This window comes from Falco punctatus (genome assembly GCF_963210335.1).
Source record: "Falco punctatus genome assembly, chromosome: 3".
Taxonomy (NCBI): domain Eukaryota; kingdom Metazoa; phylum Chordata; class Aves; order Falconiformes; family Falconidae; genus Falco; species Falco punctatus.
In genome coordinates this window covers 13,708,545-13,735,205 of record NC_137582.1, presented here as the reverse complement: position 1 = coordinate 13,735,205, position 26,661 = coordinate 13,708,545, and the positions used below count along the sequence as shown (strand labels likewise).

General features: G+C 57.8%; 4 protein-coding genes across 16 annotated transcripts in view; 1 reads left to right on the top strand and 3 right to left on the bottom strand.

The window, feature by feature from the left end:
- Nucleotides 1-476: 476 nt before the first annotated feature.
- Nucleotides 477-10,706, bottom strand: RECQL4 (RecQ like helicase 4). Of its 8 annotated transcripts, none has more exons than XM_080379233.1 (24): nucleotides 10,472-10,706; nucleotides 9,951-9,980; nucleotides 9,668-9,777; nucleotides 8,888-9,031; nucleotides 7,941-8,626; nucleotides 7,279-7,381; nucleotides 6,501-6,630; nucleotides 6,124-6,243; nucleotides 5,658-5,807; nucleotides 5,481-5,573; nucleotides 5,246-5,382; nucleotides 4,990-5,073; nucleotides 4,616-4,804; nucleotides 4,346-4,528; nucleotides 4,047-4,227; nucleotides 3,044-3,321; nucleotides 2,827-2,964; nucleotides 2,397-2,556; nucleotides 2,180-2,309; nucleotides 1,827-1,999; nucleotides 1,525-1,711; nucleotides 1,223-1,388; nucleotides 963-1,071; nucleotides 477-865 (listed from the first exon to the last, which is right to left on the bottom strand). In XM_080379233.1, exons 1-24 carry the CDS (start codon nucleotides 10,560-10,562, stop codon nucleotides 744-746), a joined length of 3,894 nt encoding a protein of 1,297 aa, XP_080235359.1. In that variant the 5' UTR covers nucleotides 10,563-10,706; the 3' UTR covers nucleotides 477-743. The 8 variants fall into 8 exon arrangements, 7 of the variants coding, with proteins under 7 accessions (XP_080235359.1, XP_080235364.1, XP_080235362.1 ...); XM_080379238.1 differs by having other exon boundaries at nucleotides 477-842; XM_080379236.1 differs by having other exon boundaries at nucleotides 5,658-5,804.
- An 88-nt stretch (nucleotides 10,707-10,794) lies between these two features.
- LRRC14 (leucine rich repeat containing 14) lies at nucleotides 10,795-13,609 on the top strand. Its single transcript, XM_080379257.1, has 4 exons — nucleotides 10,795-10,865; nucleotides 11,182-11,529; nucleotides 11,834-12,469; nucleotides 12,733-13,609. The coding sequence occupies exons 2-4, from the start codon at nucleotides 11,201-11,203 to the stop codon at nucleotides 13,304-13,306; spliced, it is 1,539 nt and encodes a 512-aa protein (XP_080235383.1). The 5' UTR covers nucleotides 10,795-10,865; nucleotides 11,182-11,200; the 3' UTR covers nucleotides 13,307-13,609.
- A 192-nt stretch (nucleotides 13,610-13,801) lies between these two features.
- On the bottom strand, nucleotides 13,802-16,073 carry LOC308060474 (UPF0598 protein C8orf82 homolog). Its single transcript, XM_080379258.1, has 3 exons — nucleotides 15,762-16,073; nucleotides 14,887-14,935; nucleotides 13,802-14,447 (listed from the first exon to the last, which is right to left on the bottom strand). Exons 1-3 carry the CDS (start codon nucleotides 16,050-16,052, stop codon nucleotides 13,957-13,959), a joined length of 831 nt encoding a protein of 276 aa, XP_080235384.1. The 5' UTR covers nucleotides 16,053-16,073; the 3' UTR covers nucleotides 13,802-13,956.
- Nucleotides 16,074-17,737: 1,664 nt separating this feature from the next.
- The window catches only part of ARHGAP39 (Rho GTPase activating protein 39), a 149,755-nt gene continuing 140,831 nt past the window's right edge, over nucleotides 17,738-26,661 (bottom strand). For 5 of the 6 annotated variants that reach the window (XM_080379241.1, XM_080379242.1, XM_080379240.1 and 2 more), the window contains 6 exons: nucleotides 26,559-26,651; nucleotides 23,861-23,934; nucleotides 21,908-22,107; nucleotides 21,367-21,458; nucleotides 21,109-21,278; nucleotides 17,738-20,901 (listed from right to left, as the gene is read on the bottom strand). In XM_080379241.1, coding sequence (XP_080235367.1) covers nucleotides 20,707-20,901; nucleotides 21,109-21,278; nucleotides 21,367-21,458; nucleotides 21,908-22,107; nucleotides 23,861-23,934; nucleotides 26,559-26,651 — 824 coding nt within the window. In that variant the 3' untranslated portion in view covers nucleotides 17,738-20,706. The remainder of the gene's footprint in view (nucleotides 20,902-21,108; nucleotides 21,279-21,366; nucleotides 21,459-21,907; nucleotides 22,108-23,860; nucleotides 23,935-26,558; nucleotides 26,652-26,661) is intronic. The other variant, XM_080379243.1, reaches the window with a different exon arrangement.

Here is a 26,661-nt window from a genome sequence, read left to right as displayed (position 1 = left end):
GACAGCCACGGTGATAGATGTCCCCTTGCCACGGCAATGGGCATCCTACCCCCCCCATCACCATGGCAACAGACTTCCTACATCACTAGTGACAACATCCTTGTTGCCATGGTGATGGACCCCCATCACCATGCCCCCCCCACAGGCCAGTAACAGTCCCTCTGCATCACCATGGCAACAGACCCCCCTCTCCCTATTGCCATAGTAACAGCCCCCTCCCACCTAGTACCACCTCCCCTGACATTGCCATAGTAACAACACTGCTACACCACCATGGCAACGCCCCCCACCCCCCATGAAGGAGGGTCATCACCCAAAGCCAATTCACTCCCCAAGGCACAGGCAGTGAACTGTAGGCAGCGGCACAGGGGTTAAAGGTCAGTGTCCTTTATTAATTCATTATTAAAATCCAGACAAAAATCCCTGCCGGCACAGGGACAGGCTCAGGGCGGGCAGCCCACCCGAGGAGGCAGGACCCCTGTCCCTGTCGGAGGCAGCGCTTGGCCTCCCCAGCCGCTCCTATGCAGCAGCAGGGCAAGGCAGGCAGGGGCAGCGCGCACAACGAACAAGCCTGTGCTCCCTCTGCCCCACTTCTCGGCGGAAGGGTGGTCTCTGCTCACCGCCCCAAACGGGGTCCTTGGGGGGCGATGGCAGCTGGCACAGCCCCGAGGGCCACAGTGATGGCCTGTGTGGCACCGCTGTCCCTGGAGCATGGGGTGGCTCTGCCCTTTCAGCTCCTGCCATCACCTGCTGGCCAGGATCTCCTCGGTGGCCAGGCGGGCGAGCCGGTGGAAATCGAAGGAGAGATATTTCCTCCAGAACCGGCGATCACGGCCATAGACCTGGGCAGGGAAACAGGGGCTGCCTGCAGGGAGCGGGCAAAGCCCCTGGTTAGGAGGGGATGGGCAGGTGCCGGAGCAAGGTGGAAGACACCCAGTTTGGCACCTGCCCACCACTCTTACCAATGCCATGAAATACCCTGGCGATGGCTCGGCCAGAGAACTTCTCGTCCTGGCGGATGGCAAGGAAATGGCGGATGTCAGCGCGGATCTGGCTCTCCCACTCCCGCAGCTGCAAAAGAAGGGACATAGCAAGGGCCTCCCTCCTCTTCCTCATCCCAAACCCATCTCTGGTGTCACCTAAACTGGAGGTGCCGTGTACCAGAAATACCGGCTGACAGTCAGAGCCTGAAGCAGCTCCCAATAAAAGTGGATTTGCTCACTTTAGCATCACTGAGATCTTCGTCCTCCTCCTCCTCCTCACAGCCATGTTCAGCCTGCTCTCCAGCAGGCTCCTTCTCGAAGTAGTCACTGAGCAGAGCCTTCAGGCAGGAGCTCTTCTCCTCCTCCTCCTCCACAGGGTGAGGACTGCAGGTCTGGAAGGCCACACTGTGCCCTGACATCAGTCTCCTCCCTTTCCAGTTCCAAAATGGGTCCCAAACCGGGAGGGACGGGAGGGTGGGCAACTGCAGAGTCACTACACAGAGTGGTCTGTAGGGGTTGGGTGGTCTTCACCCACACTCACCTCTGGAAGGCCTGGAAACAGGTGCGGAGTTGGCCAAGAGCCATCTTCTCCCTGGCCACCACCCTTTGGTGGAGGAAATCACAGACAGAGTCCAGCTCCTGGTCGGTGAGGTCACCGTAAGCACGTAGGTGGAAAGAGAAATCTCCAAACTCTACCATGACCCCACTCTTCCCTGCACTGCAGCTGTCTGAAGGCACCAAGAGCTGGTTGAGCTGGTGCTCACCCAGATCCGGCACTGAAACCCAGCCAGCTGCTGGTGTCACAGGGACTCCCCCCTCCAAGGAACGCAGGGACACCAGTACCTTTCCGCAGCTGTGGATCCCACTGGAGCTGGCGCAGGGCACGTTTCACCAGCGCTACTTCCCAACCCATGGAGTCGCTCAGCGAGACCACATCGAACTCCAGCAAGCTGGCTTGGCTGTGGTCCCTCCCTGCCAGGCGCTCCCGGGCCATGAAGACAGCGACAGGGGGAGACCTGAGGGCAAGAGACACCAGGAACCCACTGGTACCATGGCTTGGAGCCCGTTTTTTACCTCCAGCAGACCCCAGAACCGTGGAGCAGCTCCCACCCAGCAGAGACTATGCTGCGGTGGCTTGCGCCTGGCACAGGGAACACTGTGGCATTCACAGCAGTGCCCCTCGGCGCAGCTCTAACCTCCGCGCTGTGGCCCGGAGCTGCTGGGGTCCCCCATAGCACTGCAGCCGGCAGGAAGAGTAGGTGGGAGGCAGCAGCTCCAGCCAGCGCTGCGGGTGCAGCTCCAGGTAGCACAGGAGGGTCTCGATGCCTGCAAGACAGGGAGGAGCTGCAGAGGGACCCTGATCCCCTTTGGGACCCCCCCTGGCCTCACTTGGGGCCGATTTCCCCACCTCACCTTCCTCCCGTATGTCCAGGGACTCCACAGTTTGTTGGATGGGGATAGCTCGCTCGTGCTTGTAGCACACCCGCTGCCTGCTCTGCCTCGTCACGCTACTGTCCTCTTCCACCATCTCCTCCAAGAGCTTGGCCATTTTGGCATCCTTCACCTCCCCATCCTGCAAGGGATGCACCACGCAGTGTGGTGTCACCAGTCAGAGGACAGGCAGGCTCCTGCCTTCCCCTGTGGGACATCTCAACTGCTCTCTTGCCTGTCCCCGGCCAGATCTTACACCACAGCTCACTTCACCCCAACCTTCCCTCAACTGATTTAAGCTCCCCAATGCAGCCACCAGCCCACAAAGGTTCTTCTGCCTTGTTAGCTCATTACTGAACGAGTTAAGAAGCTGGGAAGGCCACGGGAGTGGGGGCCTCAGCCCCTTCCTCACCCTGATGACGTCCTGGTGTTTCTGGTGCAGCTCCAAGCACTTGCAGGGAGAAAAAACCTTCTGCACCAGCTTCTTGACAGTGAAAAAATCCACCGTGTCACCGTAAATGTGGCGTCGCAGCTCGTGGAGATCCCTGCCCTGGGGAGGCAGCGGGGAGCCTTGGGGAAAGACCCCCAGAATTTAGGGGGACCCCCCCCCCCCTACTGGCAAGCATTACCTCTGGGTCCAAGAACAGATGGCAGTGAGCTGGCTCACCGTCTCGCCCGGCCCGGCCAATCTCCTGCACGTAACTCTCAAAATTTTTCGGCATGTTGTAATGTACGACACCACGGACATCTGATTTATCCAGCCCCATGCCGAAAGCCACCGTGGCCACCACCACGCGGAGCTGGCCACTCATGAAGCTGTTCTGGATGCGGCAGCGTTCGGCAGCGGATAGGCCAGCATGGTAAGCATCTGCAATCCACTTCAGTGGCTGGCGACCACTCTTCTTTGCTGAAAGCAAGTGGGGAGAGAGGTTTTAATGGCATTTAATTAGTGATTTCTCAAAAGCACAGCTGTTAATTAAATCAGGGATGGAAACGACCAGCAAACCCTGCCTGTGGCAGACATCAGTGCTGGGCAGGAGCAGGGCTGCTCCTTCCTGGCAAAGGGATGTGTGTTCCTTGTTAGCTGCCAGAAGTCGTCAAGCCCTGGTTGGTTTGGAAGTGGGATGGCACGAGCTCACCCAGCTTCAGCAAACAAAGCAGGCTGGGGAGAGGATCCCTGGGGCCAAACATGTCCAGCACTTGCGAGGCAGAGCTCGGCCACGGATCCAATTGTGGATTTTGAGGGAAAAATAAAGACTCTAAGTCACAGCTACCAGGTTTGGAAAGAAAAACCCTGCAGAGCTGTACAACGAAGGCTCCCTGTGTACTAATCCCACCACCCAGCTTTATTAACCACAGCTAATAAGCATTCATCATTATTGGCTGTCACTAGAAAAAAAATCAAAGCCCAGCTTTAAAGCCTGCGATGCAGATGGGGGAAGATAAATGCTTTACTGCTGCCAAGGGCACTGCTCTGCACCTGGGGGAGGTGGCTGATGGAGCCAGAAACCTCTGTGGAGAGTCCTGCAAGCACAGCTCGCTCCCTAGGGATTCTCTGTTCCAGGGTGGATTCACCAGACAGGATGTTTTGGGCTCACGCTTCCCTTTGGAGAGTGAGGCTACCTCACCTACCCTTCGCTTTCTTCCTTTCAGCAGTGTCCTGCCCTGGCTCCCTGGCTTCCCTGACCAGCACTCCTTGGAGGCAGGTCCGGATGAGTGCCGCAATGCGAACTGTCTCCTCCCGCCGCGTGCAGTAGACTATGATGGAGTCCAGGCACCCAAAACGCTCCTCTCGCAGCAGAGAGATCAGGGCCTGTGGACAGAGGAGGTAAAGGTCCCCCAAAAGAGCTTGGGGATCTTCTAGGAGATCCACCCTGAACCCAGTGTCACAGCAACTAATCTGATTTCTTTAGACCCATCCTGGTCCTTACCTGATCCCTGTCCCTGTCCATCGAGACTGAGAGGTGCAGGTTTGGGGGCACAGCGGTGGAGCGCACCGCTATCCCTTCCTCTGCTGGGATACCCAGGTGTTGGGCCACGTCCCGCACTGTGGCCAGGGTGGCAGTGGCTGTCAGCCCCAGGAAGCAGTGCACGCCCAGGTGATCCCGGAGAACCTGCCAAGAGGGAAAAAGTGGGAGCCTGATGTCCCTCCTCACCCCAACGGGTTCCCTCCGCCTCAGGGTGGGCTTCCCCTCTCACACCTTGCAGACCCGCAGGTAGCAGGGACGGAAATTGTGGGACCACTCGGAGACACAGTGGGCTTCATCAATGCAGGCGAAGGCCACGGCCGGCAGGTGATCAGCAGAGGGCAGGTAGCCAGATCCTGAGCTGCTCCCACCAACCAGCGCCTCAGGGGAGAGCAGCAGCACCTGCACCCCGCCCTGCCTCACCTGTGGGGAGCACCAGAGCGACACAAGGGGTGTTTTACCCACTCTCCCAGGGAAGCAGGCTGACTGGCACTGCTACTGTCCAGCACTGCCTTCATTGGGATCACGCAGCTGCACGAGCAAGGTGGCACTGGGGACACCTTCACACACACGTGTCTCCCTGAGGCTGGCAGCCCCAAGTCCCTCACCTTCTCCATCGCTGCTTCCCGCTGGGCTTTGGTCATGTTGGAGTGGATACAGACAGCCTTCAGGCATGGCGGCAGCCCCGAGACCTGGAAGCGAGGCCTGTCACCCACTTGTGCCTCCAGTGACTTGGGGGGGGAGTCACCACCGAACACCCACCTCCCCATTTTGGGTGCATGTGAGCCTTTAACTGCAGCACTGCACACCCAGCAGCATCTAAGCAGGAGCGGGGGTGGGAAAACTGGGACATCCAAGCCGTACCTGGTCATTCATCAGGGATACCAAAGGGGAGACAACCAAGGTGATGCACTTGGAGCGCTTGTGGTAGAGGTAAGCGGGGAGCTGGTAGCAGAGGGACTTCCCCATCCCCGTCGATAACACCACCAGTGTGGACAGGCCTGGCAGAATGGGGGGTTGGGGACCACCCGTGTGGGAGGGGATCACAGGGAGCCCAAACCCCGCAGAGGAAGAGAGGTCGTGGGGGAAACAAACCCACCTGAGAGGATCCTCATGATGGCCACCTCCTGGCCCGGGCGGAAGGAGCTGTAGCCCAGCGCCTTCAGAGCCTTGAACACCTCCTCTGGGGTCTCTGCAGGGGAAGGACACACAGTCAGGCAGGGACCGGAGGGCCAAACGCACGTGGCCCTACTTGGTGTGCAGCAGGGAGCCATACCTCGAACCTTCCCCTCCGGCCCCAGGCTGTAGAGGGGCTCCATGGGCACAGGGGGGGCAGGTGGCTCGTACATCATCCCTCGCACATCCAGGTAAGTTGATGCCTCCAAAATCTTTTCAGATCCTTCCCGGCTGCTGCCTCTTCTCTCTGCTAGGGATGAAGGCAGCAGTCAGAATGCACAGATGGATTTTCCTACCCTGCCTGGACTCCCACCACTGCACAGGAGCAAGCCTGGCGAGCCTGCCTGTATTTTAGGCTGGCGTTCCTGGAGGATACACATCCCAGCATAAACCCAGGCTGGCAAAACCACCTTTTGATCCCAGGGAAACCCCCCAAGGAGCTCAAACAAACTTCTTAGGGGGAAAAGGAAACAATTCTATGTCCCCAAGAGTTCATCCCAGAGCCAGCCACGGCGTGTCACTGGAGAGCGAGGCGAGCCGGCAGCGCGGCAAGTCCAGGGCCTCACCAGAGAGCTCTGGGCAGATGCTGTTGGTCCTGCGAGCCACTTCTTCCAGCGTGGGCAGGGGAGCCTCCTCCTCTTCATCGGCATGGCTGCTCTCCTCTGGCAGCAGGCCAGCAGCCGTCCCTGCAGGCAGGAAAGGGGTCTCTTCTCTACTTAAATCCATGGTAAAGAAACCACCTCATCTTTTCATCCTCTGACCCCAAGTTATTATCCCCGAAAACCCTTAAGCCAACAGCAGAGAGAAGCTGCAGGGAGGTGGGAAAGCCTGACCAATGTTTCCTGTCCTCCAACCTCTGTCACATCTGCTCTGGCACAGCCAGATCTGAACTCGGCCCACAGCTTTGCCAAACAAACCCCTAATTCAGCACCCAAAGCCTAACCTTGGCCCTGGCACGCCGATGCCCAGTGTCCTGTCCTGCCACAACTGAAGCAGATGTCTGAGCTTCGGTCAATGGATCTGGTGCCTCCCCCGTACTGTTCCGCTTTCTTCTGCCACTTCTGCTTCCACACCTGCAAAGCAGGACCACCTCCAGTTATTTTTATACTTTTATTTTTATTAAAGTTATATTTTATTATATTTGACTTCACCATGGCACCGGACTTTTGCCAAAGCACTGCATAAACATGCTGAGCTTTAAAAAACATAGGCCATTTTCTTCCAGCTGGTGCTTGCCTCACCCAGAGATGATCCTAAAGGATTTCACATTGATTAATGGGGAGATATTAAAAAAAAACAAAACAACAGGTTTTTGTGGCAGAGCTGAAGCTGGAAAGGCCGAGTGCCCTCTTTACCCTGCAGGACAAGCCCACTACAGTGAGGTCTTTCCCCTAACACAGGGTCTTCAGGGCAAAGCTGCCACTGAAGACAGGGAAGCTCAGGTAGCAGCAGGAGGGGCAGGGAGCCAAGCTGTGCCTGCACCGCTCTCCTACAGGGTCACAACATAAATTAACTAAAAGCAAAATATGGAAATTCAAATAGTGGCGTGACAATGAGCGACAGCTGGAAGAGTTTTGAATTTGTATTGGATTGGATGAATTTAAATTTGACTGGAAATGGGTTTGGTGGTGACAGCAGCACAGTTCTGTCCAGCGGGAGGCTTTCAGTGATACCCTGGGAGGTGCTGGCAGTGCTGAGGCAGTCACTGGGCACGGCTTTACCTGTTTGCGAAGGCGATTTCCCCGCAGGGCATAACCTCGGACATGAGATTTCTTCTTCAGGTTAAGCTTGACAAAGTTGCCGCGTCTCTGTGAAGGTGTTCTGCTGGGAAGAGAGGTTGGCTAGGAACCCCCCTGCCCATGTGTGGGGGGCCATCATGTCCCCATCCTCCACTCCTCAGCTCCCGGCTCACAGAATGGCTTTGAGGAAAATAATCTCTAAATCTCTTGTCCCCTAAACGCAACTGAAGGCGATGCAGACACTCAGGGGGAAGTGAAAGGCATGCAGGGCATAATCACATAAGAAAATCAGACTCAACCCCCCCCCAAACTTATTCCTTCCCCTGCCAAACACAAAGTAGGAACTCACTGTTTATAAAAATTGATAGGAAAAAGTCCCCTTGGCTCCCTCAGCATCCTTTCTGACCATTTTTTGGTGCTTTTGAGTGCCACGAGGCATTGCTGCAGCCTGTTTGATTTGGTTTAACTGCTGGCTTTGTTTCCCAGGGAAAACACAGGTGGGGGCTGGGAACTGAAGGGCTCCAGCAATGCCCCAACAGGAGTTTGAAGCAAGCAGTGAGCTACATTGAGGCAGATGAACTTGCAGCACAGCACCCAGCAGTGCTGCCAGCACACCAGCATTGCTGACAAGGGACAGGACCTACCTGGCAGTGACTGCTCTGCGGGTGGATCTGGGTTTCTCCTCTTCCACCTCCCCCAGGAGGTTTTCTGAGGAATCCAGCACCTTCTCACTTTCCTTTGGGGTTGCCACACGCTCTTTCTCCTCCTCCCCTTCCTCCTTGCTCTGCTTCAGCCCGCTGGCAGCACTTAACGCTCCCTCGGCTGAGCCTTGGCGGCACCGCTTGAGCTTTGTGGAAGCTGCCATGCTGTCTCCACCATCTCCACATGGCCTTTTCCTCCTGGAATCTCCCACCGATACTTCTCCACCAGTCCCTTCCTGCTTTGAGGGGGCCCAGCTGACCTCTCCCTGCTCCCCTTCCTGCGTGGCACCCAGTATTGTCCCCTCATCCCCAGGTGTCCCTTGGCACCTCTGCAGCCAGGCAGGATCCAGCGAGCCCAGCCTCTGTGCCACTGTCTGCTTCAGCTGCTGGAATTTATTCGGTGGCAGTGGTGGTGGTGGGGACTTCAGCCCCGCAGCAAGGATGATGGGGGCCAGCTCTGACACTGAGGGAGGAAGGAGGAGACCTCCCAGCTCGCCTCCCTTGCTCTGCGAAGGCTCTGCCGGTGCTGAGGATGCGGCTTTGTCACCACTCCCCAAATTTGTCTGAAGTCTAGGGACAGCTGTGGTCCTCCTGGGAGTCAGGGTCTTCCTTGGGGTCAGGGGTGTCTCCTGCATGTCGGGGGATGGACAGACAGGGGTCAGGTCATCCACTGAAACTCAGTGCCCTGCCTCCAAATCAAACAGGACCCTTGCCAGTGTTTGTGGGTGTTCCCTACCCCCAGCTCCCACCCTCCACTAACAGTGGGGGATTCTGGCCGGAGCAGGCCACGACTTCTGAGCAGCCACAAGAGGGAAAAGAGGTCACAAGCAGCTTCAGGAGAAGCTTCTCTGAGCCGCAGTGCTCAGTGCTGATTCCCAGCAAGCCCTAACCTTCCTGGCAGCTCCCAGGTTGGATTTCAGCTTCATCCCATAGTATTGCACTGAGGCTTTTGGCACAGCGTGGCTGCGATGGTTCAGCTTGGGGGCTTTTGGCTGCCGGTTCAGGTGTGCACCCCAACAACCGAAGTCTGGCACCTGCAATGACACCCACAAACTATTAAATCCAAACCATTAAATCCCTTAACCTGTTAAATCCAAACTTTTAAATCCCCAAACTGTGAATCCTATCACAAAGATGAGCTTCAATACCTCCAAGAGGAGAAATGAGCTGGAGAACAAGCACGGTACTATCACGCCACAGTGTCTTTTGGCCACAGACAGCACATACAGCACCTCTTGGGGAGAAAAAAAACCCCTGGAGCAGTTATTGCCTCACCTGAAGTACAGGGACTGGCTTAATTGTTGCCTTGCTAAAAGGCAATGGTATTGATTTAAGAGGCAATTGCTGAAAGCCTGTGCTTTCAGCAGCCTGGATGCTGGCGAGTGTAAAGCACATGAGGGACTGCAGGTGTTAAATTTCCTACCCCCACCCTTATATGCTCTGTTTGGGGTGCCTTATTCATCCACCAAGCCAAAAATAGGTGTTATATGGTGCCAGTTGGACAATTTTCCTTCCTAAGGTCAAATAAACTGCTTTATAAACAGGAGGGACAACCGTGGCTTTGCCTGCAGTGAAGGACAAAGTGGAAACACCCTGAAGCGCTTGCATCAAGGGTAAGGAAAGGCTCCTGGAGACAAAACTCAAGGCCAGAGTGGGGGTTTCTCCAGTACCTGCTCTGCAGTTGGAGTCTCCTGTGCTGCTGGCTGGCAGGAGGGGCTAAGCTGGGAAGGATCCAACTCCTTTCTTTGCTGCTTGAGCATCTTGTACTCCTTGTAGAGCCCTGTAACAGCAAGTAAAGGCTGGTTTTGGGTACATGTGGTACTTACTGTAAAACCTCATCAGTTTCTGCATTAACATATGCTGCTAAAGACTTCCCCCTCGATGTCAAACCCATGGCATGAGGGGTCACCCCCAGCCTTGAAGTGGTGGTAGGGTGGCACAGCTGGCACTCACGTTGGGTGTCCTCTGGAGCTGCTTCGATGTCTGCCTGCAAGGCAAATGCACAAGAGATCATTATTTCAGGCTATGGAGGAAATTATCATTATTTTCTGTGACTGCAGAACGAGAAAGGGCTTCTATCTCTTTGCTGGTTTGGTTTTTTTTCCCCCAAATAAAATTGTGGTTGGGGCAGTGTTACGCTTGCTCCAGACTCGAGGATGTCTGTTCTGTAACTTCTTTAGGTACAAAATGAAGGGCCTTACGGCAGTGCCGTCAGGCTTTGCCAGGGGAGCCTCGCTCGGCTTTAACGGTGCAGGAAACAGGCTACAGGGAGAGGCAGGGACCCTGCCGGGGGCGCAGTGTGCTGCCCGCCGGGGCAGTGATCCCGGGAAACGGGCTCCCGGCGAGCGAGCAGCCCCCCCCGGGGGATCCCCGTTAGGGCTTACCGGCCCACCCGGGTGCTGCCGCAGCCCCGCCGCCAGCACCAGCCGGGGCAGGGCCCCACGGGCCTCGGCCCCCGCGCCGTCCCCGGGCACCGGCTACCTGGCTGGGCCTGCGCCGCCGCTCACGGAGGAAGGCCGCCTCCCATTGCTTCAGCAGAGCCTTCACCTCCTGCTGCCGCTCCATGGCGCCCGGGGGTACTCAGGCACCCGGGCCTCAGAGCGGCGGGGGAGCGGGGAGCGGCAGGGAAGCGAACCTCCCGCTCCCGCCGCGCCTCAGCCAATGGGAAGGGAAGGAGAGGTGACGGACGGCGGCAGAAGGCAATAAGAAAGCGAAGAGCTGTGGCGTCGCCGAGGAACGGTTTTGGGCCCGCCTCCCCTGAGAGTGTGCGTTCTCTGATTGGTGCGCGCTCGTGTCAGGCGGCAGCACGCATGCGCAGGGGCGGAGCAGCGGCGGGCCCAGTGGAGAGCTGGGGGCTGCGGGAGCGCGGTGAGGGGGCGGGGCCGGGGGACGCCATCTTGGGGGGGCTGGGGCGGGGCGGGGCGGGGGTCCCTATGGTGGGGAGGCCGGGTTAGAGGTGCTGGGGGGGGCAGTTTACGGGTCTCACCATGGGGTGCCCCTTTGGTGAGGGGCTCTACCCTCCTGCCGTGGGGGGCCTTTGAGGGGCGGGATGTGTGCCGTCTGCTGAGGAGGTGCCGTGGGGCTGCCCCTGCGCCGTGGGGCTGCCTGTGGAGCCGCCTGTGGAGCCATGTTCTGCACCCCCCAGCCTCACCTGCTGTCTGTCTGCTCCCTCCCCTGCCCACAGCCCCTCGGTGCCGGGTGCCATGCACTCCCTCGTCTTCCTCTGTGCCCGCCGGCTGCTGAGCCACCACCCCAGTGCCCGCCGTGCCCTGGACTTGCTCCCCGCTGAGCTCTACCCCGTCCTCTTCCAAGCCGCTTTCCTGGACGGGCGGACACTGGCGCTGCGGGACCTGGTGGGGATGTGGCCCTTCCCCGTCCTCAGCTTCCAGCAGCTGCTGGGCCACCGCAGCCGTTACCGTGACCGTCACCCACTCCTTGGGGAGAAACCCAGCAAATTGTGTGTGCAGGCTGTCATTTTGGCTGTCGTGGCACATCTCCGCCAGGTGCTGGAGGAGCCCTGCCATGGCACCAGGTGGGTACTGGGATGCCAAATGCCATGAGAGCCGTTTCCTTCCTCCTCGGGGTGATGGAGGTGACGATGCTTGTCCTGGGGCTGCGAGCTCTGGCTGTGGTGAAGGGAGGGAGCTGTGGGTTGGCACTGGGTTTGTTTTGTGCACCGGTAACACTGGAGGAAAGCAGGACTGTGACCCTCACCCTGCCTCAGGGCAGGAGCGAGCCACCAGATAGCCACAGCTCTCCCAGGAGCCAGCTGCATGGTTGTTGCAGTTCCCCAGTTTCCCTGCTCGTTTATTTACCTGTTTCTTGTCTTTGCCCAGCAAGAGACGGTGCTGCCTGCGGGTGCTGGACATGACGGGTCTCCAGGACGACGACACCGACCGCGGCCCGGAGAGGATGAGTCTGTGGTCTGGCACGGTGGCATTGGCCAAAGCCTGCATTGAAGTCTCCAAACACCAAAGCGAGTGCCTGAAACGCGGCTCCAAGCGACGTAAAGGTCCCTCCGGTGCCTCAGCGGCCCTGCAGCCCATTGGCGTGGAGGTCCGTGCCGATCTCTTTGTCAACTGCACGTCCTATGGCATCCTACGGGACGCTCTACAGACTGGCACTGCCAGCCCCCTGTGCCTCAGATGCCGGGATTTCCATGCTGAGGAACTCTCTGTCGCCAGCACCGTTTGCTTGCTGGAGTCCTTGGAACCCACCGGCGTGCGGCGGGTGGATCTGCGCTTCAACAACCTGGGCCTGGCAGGTCTCTGTGCCATTTTGCCGCACCTCGCCAGATTCACCAACCTCCTCAGCCTCAAGCTGCCCTACAGCAACATCGATGTGCGGCGGCTTGTGACGGGGACGGATGCCGGCCTCCAGCGCCTCGCCATGGAGCTAGGAAGGCTGCCCTGCCTTAAGGAACTCAACTTGGGTTCCTCCCGGCTTTCAGGGAAACTGAGGCAACTTCTCGGGTAAGTTCCTGGCAGAGCAGGTCCCTGACCTGCCCTGGGGTGGGGAATTCAAGGGTTCCAGCTCGCATGTGGGGGTTTGGGATCTGGGTGGGTTGGCTGCCATTCCCTAGTGTGGTTCGGTTCCACCAGGAATATGGGAACCGTCCCCCACATCGTTCAAAGATTTAATACAAGGTTTAGTGCGGTGGCAGCTCCCTCCTGGCCCACACCCTGCACGGTGACGGCCTCGGGGGGCTCATGGCTCACTCTCCCCGCCCCGGCAGCGACCTGCAGGTTCCCCTGGAAAGCCTGGAGCTGGCCTTCTGCTACCTCCTTCCCAGCGACCTCGCCTTCCTTTCCCAAAGCCCTCATGCTCCAGCGCTGAAGAAGTTGGACCTGAGCGGCCACAACATCTCCGAGAACTTTCTCCAACCTCTCCAGCATCTCCTGGAGGAGACCTCGGCCTCTCTCCTCCACCTGGACCTCATGGAGTGCCAGCTGACAGATGCCCGGCTGGAGGCCCTGCTGCCGGCCCTCTGCCGTTGCTCCCGTCTCCACTGCCTGGGACTTTTTGGCAACCCCCTTTCCACGCGGGGACTCCAGACCTTGTTAGGGAAAACTGTGGTTCTGCCAGATTTACACCTGGTTGTCTACCCTTACCCCGTGGACTGCTACAGCCAGGAGCCGCCCCAGCTGCCCTCTGCCTCTGGCTGGCTCTTTGAGGACGTGGTGGATGAGGAACGCTTTGCTGCGGTGAGCGCCAAGCTGCGCCAGATGCTGGTGAACTCTGGCAGAGCCAGCGCTGTCTGGACCACCAGTCTCTGCCGGCACAGCACCCTCGACTACTTTGCCTTGTAGCTGGTGCAAAGCTTGGAGCCTTCCCCCTGCCCCATGGCACCCGGTGAAGCGCCGTGGCCTCACCGCTGCGCCGCAGCCCCTCCCTCCTCCCCAGATTTGGTGTTTCCTCCTTGTCCTGGTGCTTTTCCAATACCTTTCACTGTCACCGTGTTCACCAGCATCAGCCCCAGCCGGCCTCGTGTCTCAGGCCATGCCTCGTGTCTCTGGGACAGCACGCCGACTACGGGCAGACCGGTGTCTAGGCCATCCTTAGCTGATTAATTAATGCCGGGAGTCTGGTTAATAAATTGCAGTTGCTTGGCAGGTGTTGAGGTTATGACAGAAACTGCAACCATGGCACTGCTTAGGGCAGACCCTGCAATAACTCTGCACTTGTGCTTTGTTCCCCAAAGCCCCCCCATACCCCAAGTCCCGGGGGGCGTTTGGCGCACTGCAGTGAGGAGACAGCACAGCTTGCCCGTGAGGTTTTAGCTTTTTCTTTTTTTTTCCCCAGAGCCTAGCAGGGGTCCTGGCCGCCACGGCAGCACACACCCTGCCATGGGTCAGCCGGTGCTGGGTCTGCCCCCTGTTTTCTCATCGGCGTGGGGGTGCTGGGGGTCCATACCCCATCCCCACCTCACTGGTGATGGGCATGGCTTGGGATCCCCACCTCAGCCCTGACGTGGGGTGATGGGGACAGCCAGCGCTTCCCCAGCACAGCCCGGCGTGCCGGCGCGGAGCAGCGGCAGCAGTTCCTGGGTGAGCTGGTAGCGCTGCCCTTCCCAGTTGAAATGAGTGGGGGGCTGCGCCTGCCCGCAGCCGTACTCAAAGCCGGGACTCCACTCGAAGGCCAGCGCTGAGCGCACCAAGCCTGCGCCACCCGCCTGCGCCGGTGCCGGATGGTAGAGCCGCCCGTTTTCCGGCAACATCACCAAGCTCTGGGGCTGGAAGGGCACAGCCAGGCGCTCGCCACCGCCGCAGTAGGAGAGGAGCTGGCGCCCGCCGGCACTCGGCAGCAGCTGGGTGAAGACGATGGGACGATCGTCACACCGGAGGAAGTTCCGCTCCCGGCCGCAGAGTGACAGGAACGGGAACTCGGCCTCGTAACGCCCGCTCCGGTTCGGCTCCAGCCGCTTGAAGAAGAAGGTGAGGAACCCTACATCTGCCGGGCGGGCAGGTGTCAGCTCACTGCGCCCCCGCAGTTAACCCCCAGGGGGGTGATTAGCCGCGGGGTAGGGGGCTGTTCATTAGTGGGACCCTATTTTGGGGGGCTGGCAGAGGGAGGAGCAGTCGGCTTGGAGGAATTACTGTGCCGGGAAGCGCAAGCGGCAGCTATTAATAGCAGGAGCTACTTAATAAGGTAATGAATATGCAAATAACAACCTGCAAAGGCACCGGCGTGGGGGTCACCCCCCCTCCCTGACCCTGCTGCCAAGTGCGCAGCTGCCCCTCCCCCCAATTAAGCACAAGACCACAACTGAGATGAGATCCCAATGAAGGATGAGACCCCAGTTAAGGATCAGATCCTGATTAAGGCTCTGTCCCCCAATTAAGGATGAGGGGGGGGCAGGGGGGGTTGGGGGTTCTGGGGGTGCTGGTACCTTTGAAGCAGGTGATGAAGTTCTTGACTTTAGTGTCATCCAGGAAAAGCTGTGGAAAAGCAGAAAAAAGCCTCAAAACTGCCTGAGGCCCCTGGCAGGTCCAGGGTCTGTCTGGGATCCTTTTGGGATCCATCTAGGGTCTGTTTGGGATCCTTTTGGGATCTATCCAGGGTCTGCCTGGGGTCTGTCCCGCGTCCATTTAGGGTCTTTTGGTGGTGGTGGGGTGGGGGGTTGTCCAGGGTCTGTTTGGGATCTTTTGCGATCCATCCAGGGTCTGCCTGGGGTCTCACTGGCATCTGTCCAGGATCCATCTGGGATCTGCCATGGACCCATGTGGGTTCTCCTTGGGATCTCTCTGGGATCTGTCTGAGTTTCATCCATCCAGGATCTGTCCTGAGTGGGTCTAGAGTTTTCTGGAGAGGGATCTGTCTGCAGGATTTGTCTTGGGTTTGTCTGGGATCTATCTGGGGCCTGTCCCAGGCCTTTCTGGGATCTGTTTGGGATCTGTCTGGAGTCTGATTGGGGTGTGACTAGAATCTGTGTGGGGTCCCTGTCTGGGGTCTGTCCTGAGTCCATCTAGGGTCTCTCTGGGGTCTGTCTGGGATCCATCTGGGATTGGTCTGGGGTCTGTCCTCACTCTGCCCAGGGTTTTTTTTTAGATCTGTCTGGGATCTGTCCGAGATCTGTCCTGAGCTTGTCTGGGCTGTTCGGGATCCATCTGGGATCTGTCCAGGGCCCACCTGGGGCCTCTGTGGAGTCTGTCCGGGATCCCTGTGTCTGGGATTGGGCTGGGATCCACCCGGGACCCGGTGCCCCCGTTTACCCCCCGGTGCCGCGCCCCCCCGGAGCGAGGGGCCCCGGTGCGGTGTCGGTACCTGGCCCTGGTGGTCGAGGTAGTAGAAGTACTCGCGGGTGCGCGGCGCCGGGCTCTGCCCCTGCCGGTACCCGGCCCCGGCCCCGGCCCGCAGCGCCGCCACCAGCCGCATCCCGCCCCAGCGCGGCCCCGACACACCGCCCCGGCCCCACCCCGCCCCCACGGCCCCGCCCCCGGAAGCGGCCGGGCCGGTCCGGTCCCACAGCGGCACCGCTCCGGGCGGAGCCTGCGCCGGCCCCGGAAGCCCGGGGCGGGGGAGCTGCCCCTGGGAACGCCCGGAGCGCCTGTACATCTCCCGTCGCCTTTGGGCACCCAGAGCCCCTGTAGGCACCCCCCCGCTGCCTATGGACTCCCAGAGCCCCTGTAGGCACCCCCCCGCTGCCTATGGACTCCCAGAGCCCCCGTAGACCCCTGCTGCCTATGGGTACCCGTGCACCCCTGGGCACCCCTGTAGACACTCACAGCCCCCATGGGCACCCGCCCCACCCCGCACGGCCCGTGAACTGCTGCAGGCATGTCTACACCCCGACAGACACCCACGCACCTCTATAGACACCGGCACGTGCGCTCCTGCATACACCATTACACACTATATAGACACCCATGTACCCCCTGTGCACCCCTGTATATGCCCACACCCCCTATAGGCACCCATGCAACTCTATAGGCAGCCATACCACCTATAGGCACCCATGCGGGCACCTGTACCCCCTATAGACACCCATACTATCTGTACACATCCAGCTGCCCCTACAGATAATCTCCTGTCCTACAGATGATACCCATACTCCCTACAGACACCCATACCTGAATAGACACCCTCCTCTATGGACACCCATACACCCCGTGTGTATACACACTCCTTACACCTCTATAGAGAGCCACACACCCCCTGTAGATACTCAGACCCCTATAGAGACCCATGTACCCCTATAGAGACTCACTCCATAGACATGCTCGCACCCCTATATAGATGCATGTGATCCTGTACACACCCATACCTCTCCTAGATACACCAACCCACCCCTACAGACACCCCTGCACCCTATACACCCCTGCATACACCCCTGCACCCACTCTGTGCCCTATACACACCCATATATCCATGCACCCTATACACTGTCATACCCTCCCTGTGCCCCTTCCCTGCACCCCTGTGCAACCCCTCTGTGTAGCCTGGGCATCTTTATGTACCCCTATATACATCCCTGTGTAGATTTATGTACCTCTGGGGACGTTTATATACCCCTATATACACCCTATCCATACCCTATGCAGCTTTATGTACCCACATATACTGCAGTGCTTCCCCATCTCTTGCTATGCCCCTGTATATCCCATGTGCACCCCCTGTTTGACCCTATACACCTCCCAGCACCCCTATACACCCTGCATACACCCTATGTGCATTCCTACGCCCCCTGGGTGGATCTATACATTCTATACATCCCATACACCCTTGGGGGTGGTGGTGGGTGTACACACACTGCCCCATGCATCCTATACTGCCTGGTACACCCTATACTGCTTGCAGGGGGTGCCCATACACTATACAGCCTGCATGGCAGGTGCTCATGACTATATACACCCCTATAGAGACTATATGGCATGGGTGGGCCTTATATAGAGCCCTCTGCAGCTTACATGGGTCCTATACAGCCCTGCACACCCCATAGCGTGCAGCCAGGCCCTTGCAGGCACCCCTATAGGGCCTCTGTGCCCACCACCACCCCCCCACCCCCCCAGCCCTTGATCTGCTCCAGAGTGAACGAGCAGCAACAAAGCACTGTCCATACATAGCTTTATTCACATGATGGGGCGGCGCTTCTATACGTCCACCCCCCCCAATTACAGAGTTCGGCAGCCCATGGGACCCCCTCCACCCCCCCCGAAACACCCCCCCGCCCCTGGGGGAGGGAGGGGGGCCGGATCCTGCTCCCTGCCCCCACAGCACTGTGGGGAGGGTCCCGCCGTGGCGGGGGTGGGTTTGTCTCTTTTTTTTTTTTTTAAATAATTTTCTCATTTTTAATAATAAATAAAACCTTGAGTCTAAAAAAAAAAAATTGGAGGGGGAGGAGAGAGAAAAAACCCAAGAAAAAAATATAAAAACTGGAGGAAAATAAAAATAATTCAATGGAAACTGAGGAAGCCGGGACCCCCCCCGCTGCCCCCCCACCCCCCACCCCCCCGGCACCTGGCAGTGAGCAGAGCTGGGAGGTAGCGCTGGGCTGTCCCCTCCAGGAGACACCCCCACCCCGGGGAGCCCCCCACATCCCCCCTGGGCGCCCCCCCCCCCCTTGAGAAAATAGCATCTGGCCCAAAAATTAGGGGGTTCTAATTAATAACTCTCTTTATAGACCTATATACTCTGATGGGTGCCCCCCCTGCCCTGGTGGGTGCCCCTCGGGTCCTTGGGTGCCCCCAACGGTCCTGCTTTGCCCTGGGTGGAGCCGAAGGCACTTGGGGGTGGCCATGGGGAGGGGGGACCCATCCCGCTGCTGGGGGGGCCCTTCGACTCCAGTGGTGCGGATGGGGGAGATGGGGGTGCCAAGGTGAGTCCAGGAGCAGGAGATGATGGGTGTCAAGGCAGGCTGGCCAGGAGCAGGAGGAGATGGTGGGTGCTGAGATGGGTCCAGGAGAAGCAGGAGGAGACGATGGGTGTCAATATGTGTCCAGCCAGCCCATGCAGAGATGACACCAAGACAGGTTGGGCAGGACCAGGAGAAGACGATGGGTCCCAAGATGGGTTGGGCAGGAGAAGAAGATGATGTGATTCCAAGATGGGCTGGGCAGGACTGGGAGGAGATAACGAGTGCCAAAATGTGTCTAGCTGGGCCAAGCAGAGATGGTGGGGGCCAAGATGGGTTTGGCAGAACCAGGAGGAGATGACAGGCACCAAGATGGGTCCAGCAGAGCCAAGCAGAGATGATGGGCACCAGGATGGGTTTGGCACTACCAGGAGATGATGGGTGCCAAGATGGGCTGGGCAGGACCTAGAGGAGAGGATGGGTGCTAAGATGTGTCCAGCAGGGTCAAGTAGAGATGATGGGTGCCAAGATGACTTTGGCAGGACCAGGAGGAGATGACAGGCATCAAGACGGGCCCAGGAGAAGCAGGAGATGATGGGTGCCAAGGTGGGTCCAGCAGGAGGACGTTACAGGTGCCAGGATGTGTCCACCAGGGCCAAGCACAGATCATGGGTGGCAAGATGAGTTGGGCAGGACTAGGAACAGGTGATGGGCACTGAGATGGGTCTAATGGGACCAGAAGATGATGGGCACCAAGGTGGTCCAGTAGGGTCAAGCAGATTACAGGCACCAAGATGGGTTGGGCAGGACCAGGAGATGACAGGCACCAAGATGGGTCCAGGAAAAGCACGACATGACAGGTGCCAAGATGGTCCAGCAAGGCCAAGCAGAGAGGAAGGGTACCAAGATGAGTTGGGCAGGACCAGGAGGAGATGACAAGCACCACACTGGGTCCAGAGAAGCAGAAGGAGACGACAGGTGCCAAGATGTGTCCAGCAGGGCTAAGGAGAGATAACAGGTGCCAAAATGGTGTGCGCAGGTCCAGGAGGAGATCATGAGCTCCAAGGTGGGTCCAGGAGGACCATTAGGATACGACATGCCAAGATGTGTCCAGCAGGACAAAGCAGAGATGATGGCCACCAAGGTAGGTCCAGCAGGAGCAGAAGATGGTGGATGCCAAGATGGGTCCAGGAGAAGCAGAAGATGATGGGCACCCTGATGGGTCCAGCAGGACCAGGAAGAGATGATGGACACCAAGGTGGGTCCAGGAGGACCAAGCAGAGATGATGGGTGCCTAGGTAGGTTGGGCAGGACCAGGAAGAGATGATGGATGCCAAGATGAGTCCAGCAGGGCCAGGCAGAGATGATGGGTGTCAGGATGGGTCTTTCAAGGCCAGCAGCAGATGATGGTCCTGTGACAGGTCTAGCAGGGCCAAGCAGACATGGCAGGTGTCAGGATGGGTCTTTCAAGGCCAGCAGCAGATGATGGTCCTGTGACAGGTCCAGCAGGGCCAAGCAGACATGGTGGGTGATGAGACAGGTCCTTTGGGGTCCAGCGATGCCAGCATGTGGTGAGATGGGTCCGGTGCACTGCCAAGGATGGGCACTGTGTTGTCTGTGGGCAGTGACCTGCCTGCCCAGGTCCTCCAGCACCCCAGGATGGGCAACGGGCTGCAATGAGCCACCTGGGGCACAACAGCTCCCAAAGGGACCCCAAGCACCCACTCCTGGGTGCACCCAGCTCTGCCGCAAGATGCACCCCCGTTGTGCCCGTGGTCTTCTTCCCTGTGGGCTGGGACTCTCCTGGCACTGGGACAACTTGCTGCTCTTGTCCCTAATGTGCCACGTTCTCTGGGTGCTCGACCTTTTCTCAGCTCAGCACCAGCGGCTCCTCCTGACCCTGGAGGTGCTCCCTGCCCCATGGCTGCCCCACAGATCTGCTCTCAGCCAGAGACCCAACCCCAACAGAGATGCGGGGGAGCCCACTTGGCTCCCCCCCTCCCTGCCCAGCCTCCGCTGTCCCCTACACCATCACCCGCTCGCCAGGTCCCTGCTGCCACCCACAGCCATGCAGGACACCTGGGCTGGAGATGCCGCCTGTCCGTGGGGAACCAGGATGCTCCTTGCCTGCTCTGCAGGTGCTGCTGTCCCTGGGGACCCCCCAAAGTGGCCGATGCCTCTGGCTGGTGAAGAGGTGGGCAGTGAGATGGCCAGAGGATCGGGGTGGGGCACGGGGAACAGTCCTGTGTCCTGATGTAAGATGGGCAGAGGGGAATGGAGATGGGCAAGGGTGCCACGGTGTTGGGCCGGGGTGTGTGTGAGCCACCCAACACCCTTCTTCTGTAGGGTCTGGCTTGTGCTCCTCGGCCGAGTGGGGTCGGAGGGAGGGGGCTCATGGGGGGGACTCAGTGGCAGCTGCTATAGGACGCCCTCCATGAAGCTGGTGTCAAGGTGCTGGATGAGCACCCGGATAAAGGACATCTCCTTGCGGGTGTTCTCGAAGATGATCCGTGGGTCGTCTGACTGGCAGCGCAGACAGTTGGGGGCCATCACCATGGCCAGGTTATTGACATCCATCTTGGTGACAGCTACGTTGGCTGGCTGCACGAACACCTGTGGTGGGAGGGAGGAGGAAGGCAGCGGTGATGTTGTGGTGGGAGACAGGTGGAGGCACCACGTGGACCTCCTGGTTCTTGGAAGAGATGGGTGTCACCATGTGGGTAACCCCACAGCAATGTGAGGAACCCAAAGCCACTTCAAGAGAGGCAACCAGGCTGGGAGGTGGCCTCAGAGGGGACACAGAGGGGGCCCATGCCATACCTGTAGGAAGCGGATGAGGTAGCACAGCACCATTTTGTTGATCCTGGGCAGAGAGTGGACGACAGCGATGGCCGCCTCGGGGTTCTCATAGTGGGTGATGCACTGCTCGTAAAACTCATGGGGGATCAGCGGCTCCTCCAGCTCTCGGTACCACAGCTTCAGCAGGGAGGCTGAGGATCGGGGAGAAGAAGGGGAGATGTGAGACTTGGTGGGTGGAGAGCCTGATTCTGCACCCCACACAGCGCCCCAGCATCCTACCGGGAACATGGGGGTCCTCCAGGCCAGTGGGGATCTTCCACTGGTCCACCTGCAGCTTGAGTGCATTGACCTCATCGATGTCACCAGGGACTCTGCAGGGGGAAGAAACATCAGCCACCAAGAAAAAGATGGGGACCCACCTGCCTCACACCCCCGCAGGCTTTGGGGGTCCCTCTGGGTGCATGCAGAGTTCAAGGAGAGCCAAGAGGGGACATCAGCTGGGGATGGAGCCATTTTGGGACCTGGTTGCTGCCCCACCGGGATGTGGCATGGGGCTGGTGGGTGGTGTGCAGACCCCAAGACCCCAACATGACTCTGGTGGGCGCCAGAGAACAGGCATGACCCTGCCATGGAGAAATCCCCATGGCCTTGGAGCAAGGAGCTGGGGGGCTGCTCTCTGTCCCACACGAGAAGGCACCCATGGGGACATGGGGAGGGGGGTAGCTGCCCCATAATAAGGCGAGTCATTATGGCTTCCCCCATGAAAAGATCTGGGTTGCCACCATTCTGGGGGTCTCCCCACAGCCATGAGTGGCTTTACCTGAAGATGCCCTCGGTCTGGTCCCCGTTGAGTGCCAGGACCTCCTCAGAGAGGCGGGTCTGCACCCAGGGCAGCTGCCGGTCAGGGTACCGCTCCTTCTGCATGTTGATGATGTCCTGCAGGGAGCTGCCGAACATGGAAGGGTTGAAGACGGCGTTCTTGGCATGGCGAATCTCCTCGATGTTTGGCTTCTTCAGGCCCTGTGAGAGACAAGAGAAGCCACCGGTGCTGTCAGGACCTGCAGCTGGTGTCCCCGAAGCCACGATGGGCATGTGTAGTCCTGCTCAACCCCATCACCCCATGGCCGAGCTCTAGGGCTGGTTGTGACACATCCAGAGCCTAAGCCCATCATGTGATGGGGACAGTGGATGAGCCATGGATGAACTCCAGCCAACCTGGCCAAAATCTCCAGTGGCGCCGCACACCAGCAGCTCAGTGCCAAAATGCGTCCGGTGGGCAGATGCCTCCACCTACCATCTTGATTCAAAAGTGAATCCAGCCCTGGGGACTCTCCCCATAGTGCTTGGTAGGACCTCCATGCTCTGCCCTGGGGCCACGGCCATGCTGGAGCATCTACATCAACAAGATGAGCCATGGCTCTGGGATGCTTCTGGAAAGCACAGCACCAGCACCAAGGCTGGTTCATCTGTGCCTGTTTGAAGCGGGGGCACTGCCACTGGCACCAGCACTGGATCCTGCATGGTGTGGGGCCAGGGGAAACCTCCCAGTTCCCTCAACGGCTGGGTGGGTGGTTTGGTCACAGGAGGGCACTGCTGTTCTTCCCACCACGCAGGAGATGTGGGCAGCCTTGTCAAGATGCAGAAGGGATGGATGCAGCAGATGTGTGCATGGTGGGACACAAAAGAGAAGATGGTTAGAGTGGATGTGTGTGTGTGGTGGAATGAAGATGGAGGCAGTGGACATGTGCATGGTGGGATGCAGGAGAAATGGACGCAGTGGACATGTGCATTGTGGGATGCAGGAGAGGCGATGGATGCAGTGGACGTGTGTGGTGGGATGCAGGAGAGGAGATGGACGCAGTGGACATGTGTGTGGTGGGATGCAGGAGAGGAGATGGACGCAGCTCCCTGACAGCTGGATCCTGTACTCCAGACAGAGCCAATGACAGAACGAGCTGCCCCAGCCATGCCTCGAGCTGCTGGTGGCCTTCAGGCCCTCAGTCGCTCCTGTCTTTGCCTTAAAAAGTCAGCAGGATATGGCCACCAACGAGCCCTTGGGAAGGCCAGTGGGTGACACAGCCCCTCCCACTGCTGGGCCTTGTCTCAGCAGATGTTACTGGGAAGAGCTGAGCTGCTGCGGACGGAGGAGAGGTCCCACTGTCTCTCTCTATCCCCACGAAACGAGGAGGGCGACACTGAGGCAGCTGTGGTGGTGATGGTGGTGCCACCATGAAGAGCATCCCAGGCTGTACATTAATCCTTATCTGGGGTATTTTATTAAATAAATCAGCTGCCACCCTAACGGCAGTGATGGCCCGAGGGACGGATCTGGCTTGGTGTGCTGCCGTGGTGACAGCAACCCAGGAGTGAGGGGCCAGCAAGCCAGCCCCCCACTGAAAGCTGGGGTAGATGGGAGCTGCTGCAGCATCCTCTTCAATCCTTGGCATGCTTTTGCTCTGGACTTTTGCTCCCAGGATCATTTCCTTAATCCCTGTTTGATCTGCTGGTGATGGGAAGGTTTGGGAAGGACCTGGGGAACCCCAGAAGGTCCCTGGAGGGGATGCAGTGATGGGCAAACCATGCTGGAGGTGCCTGGAGTATCCTTACCATAGACCTGGCACAAGCTGCTCTGCTGCTTCCAGCGCTCTCCAGTTTCATCTCCTCCTCCTCCTCCTCCAGACCCCATCCCCACACCCCAGCAGCCCCCTTGGTGGCCCCAGCTGGGGGTGGTTGCCCACCGCTGCCCTCCCCATGCCCAATGGTTGGACGATACCTTCTTGGCGCCTGTCAGAGCTGCCTTCTGCAGCTTGTTGTAGCAGTACTTGGCGTAAGTGCTTATTGCCACCCCTGCAAGAGAAAACAGAGAGTGGGGTGGGGTGGGAGTGGGGTGTCAGCTCTGGGTCATGGGGGGTGTCTGCCCCCTGCCAAGGGGGGTGACACTCATCCCAGCTCCAGGAGGGTATGAGGGTCCCCCCGGGAGGTGGGTCAGTGCTGCTGCTACTCCATCTCTGTCCCCATCACCACTCCCACGGAGGGGTTTGAGGAGGACGAGGTCCCCTTGGGACCCTTCTTGCAGGGACTGTCCCCACAACGCAACCCACTCCCTAAGAGCTTCAGACCTTGAAGCAGCCATGTCCTCCTACGCACTAAACGTGGAGCCCTGGAGCCTCCTCAGCTCCATCCTCTCCCCGTTCACTCTGGTGGCCTCATGCAGGGTTGTCCCAGCTTTTGGGGCTGATTTTTCACCCTGCAGCCATCACTTACACTGTCACCTCCCCTACACCATCTACCTTCTCTTCCTGATGCCACTACTTCCACTCTCATCCCTCTCTGCACCATCTATCCCCTCCTCCTGATTTGCTTCAATAAGGAGATGGCACCCTCAACCTTCAGATCATCTCCAAGATGCCAATGAGCTCATCCCAAGGGGTGCTCCAGCATCCTGCAGCTGAGAGCCCTGAGGACCTGATGGTACTTTTTGGACCACCCCAGAAGATGCTGGCAGCCCTATAAATGCTTCCAAGAGCCTAAAACCAGGCAAACGGAACAAAAAAATCCATCATCTTGGACCTTCTCTCCTTTGGTAGCTTTGAAACCATGATGCCAGCACTGGCCCTGCCATTGGCGTGGCTTTTGTGCCACTTGGAGCCACATGTCCTGGAGCATCCTGACCCTGTCATGCTCTTGAGAAAGCTCCAGGAGCTAAAAATGTGCCTTTTCTATTTAATATTGCTGCAAAAGAAGGGAAAAAGGGCTCCTGGAGAAGAGCTGGTGGCTGGCAGCTGCTCACCGTCCCGATCCCGCAACAGGCACTTTTTGGTTAAAACCAAGCTTGGAGACTTGGGATCACATACTTTTCCTTCTGTCTCTGAGGCTGTTGTTTTCAAAGGGTTTCCCTGATAGTTTTTCACTGCAGTAAATGCTCCAAAGGGGCTGGTGGATGCATGGTGGGGCCTGAAGCCACCCTGATGGAGGGGGCTTGGGGGATGTCCAGGACTGGGTGACCCCACATCTGGTGCCCATTCATCAAATCAGTGAATAGTTTGGGTTGGAAGGGACCTTTGAAGGTCATTTAGCTCAACCCCGCTGCGATGAGCAGGGGCATCAGGTTGCTAGTTTGGATGCAGCCCAGGAGATGGTTGGCTTCCTGGGCTGCGAGCGCACATTGCTGGCTCATGTCCAGTGCGGACTTGTCCAAGTGGGGACTTGTTACCCAGGAATGTCCCCAAGTCCTTATCCATCCCTTCATCCCCCAGCCTGTGTGACTACCAGGGTTTGCCTGCACCCAGCTGCAGGACCTTGCCCTTGGCCTGGTTGAATCTCATGAGGTTCACGTGAGTCCGACTTCTCCAGCTTGTCCGGGTCCGTCAGGCGGGTCGACCCCACCACTCAGCTTAATGTCATCTCCAAACCTGCTGACGGTGCACTCAGTCCCACCATCTACATCGCTGATGAAGATATTGAACAGCAACCTTAATCCATGGATGCTGTTAAAGCCGTTTCTGGGGGTGCCTCCACCCACCAAGTTCCAGGTCCCAGCCCCACCGCTGCTGGGGCTCCAGGTTGAGGTCCCTCACCTTGCACCGGGAACCTCTTGGTTTCATCTAGGATGCCAAGCCTTCACTGGCATCCCAGTCCGGTTGGTGAGTTCCAGGCAACCCCCACTAAAACCCGGGGGGATGCTGGGAAAAGGGTCTCATTCCCATGTCCCCACACCCGCCCCACTGGTGACGGCTGCGACACCAAGGATGCTCGTGCCCACCTCAGGGTCACCCCTCAGTCATCGAGAAAACCCATCAGCACCTTCTAAGTGGCTCCGCTTAATTAAATCCCTACTTCCCCCTCTTGTTACTACATACAATACATTCACGTACATTTATAGATATCACTATATATAACATTATACATTTATGTATAACACTATATATAATATATACTTATACACTACTATTTGTAGAATATTAAATCTATATAAAATATTATATATGATGTTATAGATTTATTTGTAACACCATATATAATATCATACACGTATAGATTATATTTATTATATATTATATTTACATTATCTGTATTAAATACCACCTATTTAATGTACAACATATATAATATATGTTCATATTATATAACAGATAATATATATTTCTAATGTTAGATATAATATATAAAAATATAAATTGATGATATGTTCATATATTTATATAGTTTATATCTATTCATTATGTATTATATTTAAATTAGTTGTATTTAGATTAAACACTACATTAAAGATGTTTTTGCCATCCTGTGGTTGCCCCCTCCTCCCCACACCCCCTGGCCCCGGCAAGCGCAGCCCCTCCAAGCATCCAGGCAGTGAGCAGAGCCGAGGGGGAGTGGGGGGGTGTAGGGGGAGATGAAAGGCTGAAAAGAAGGAAGTTGGCTACTAGGGCTAAGAGAAAGAAGCCCCAAGCGAGCGGTGACATGGCCCCTACCATCGTGCTCTTCGATATAGGGCTTGGGTTTCTTTCTCAATTTGGATTTCTTCTTATTGGTCCTTTCCAGGATTTCTTTAATGTGCTGGGTCACTGGGAAACA

Excerpts from the sequence above, each read along its gene's own strand:
- LOC308060474 (XM_080379258.1), bottom strand. The coding sequence starts at position 16,052 with ATGTACAGGCGCTCCGGGCGTTCCCAGGGGCAGCTCCCCCGCCCCGGG. Across the intron at positions 14,936-15,761 it reads ACCTCGACCACCAGGGCCAG|CTTTTCCTGGATGACACTAA; the intron begins GTACCGACACCG and ends GCTTTTCCACAG. Across the intron at positions 14,448-14,886 it reads CTTCATCACCTGCTTCAAAG|ATGTAGGGTTCCTCACCTTC; the intron begins GTACCAGCACCC and ends CCCGCCCGGCAG.
- LRRC14 (XM_080379257.1), top strand. The coding sequence starts at position 11,201 with ATGCACTCCCTCGTCTTCCTCTGTGCCCGCCGGCTGCTGAGCCACCAC. Across the intron at positions 11,530-11,833 it reads GAGCCCTGCCATGGCACCAG|CAAGAGACGGTGCTGCCTGC; the intron begins GTGGGTACTGGG and ends GTCTTTGCCCAG. Across the intron at positions 12,470-12,732 it reads AAACTGAGGCAACTTCTCGG|CGACCTGCAGGTTCCCCTGG; the intron begins GTAAGTTCCTGG and ends CCGCCCCGGCAG.
- RECQL4 (XM_080379233.1), bottom strand. The coding sequence starts at position 10,562 with ATGGAGCGGCAGCAGGAGGTGAAGGCTCTGCTGAAGCAATGGGAGGCG. Across the intron at positions 5,574-5,657 it reads GCCGGAGGGGAAGGTTCGAG|AGACCCCAGAGGAGGTGTTC; the intron begins GTATGGCTCCCT and ends CTTCCCCTGCAG. Across the intron at positions 1,072-1,222 it reads AAGATCTCAGTGATGCTAAA|CTGCGGGAGTGGGAGAGCCA; the intron begins GTGAGCAAATCC and ends CTTCTTTTGCAG.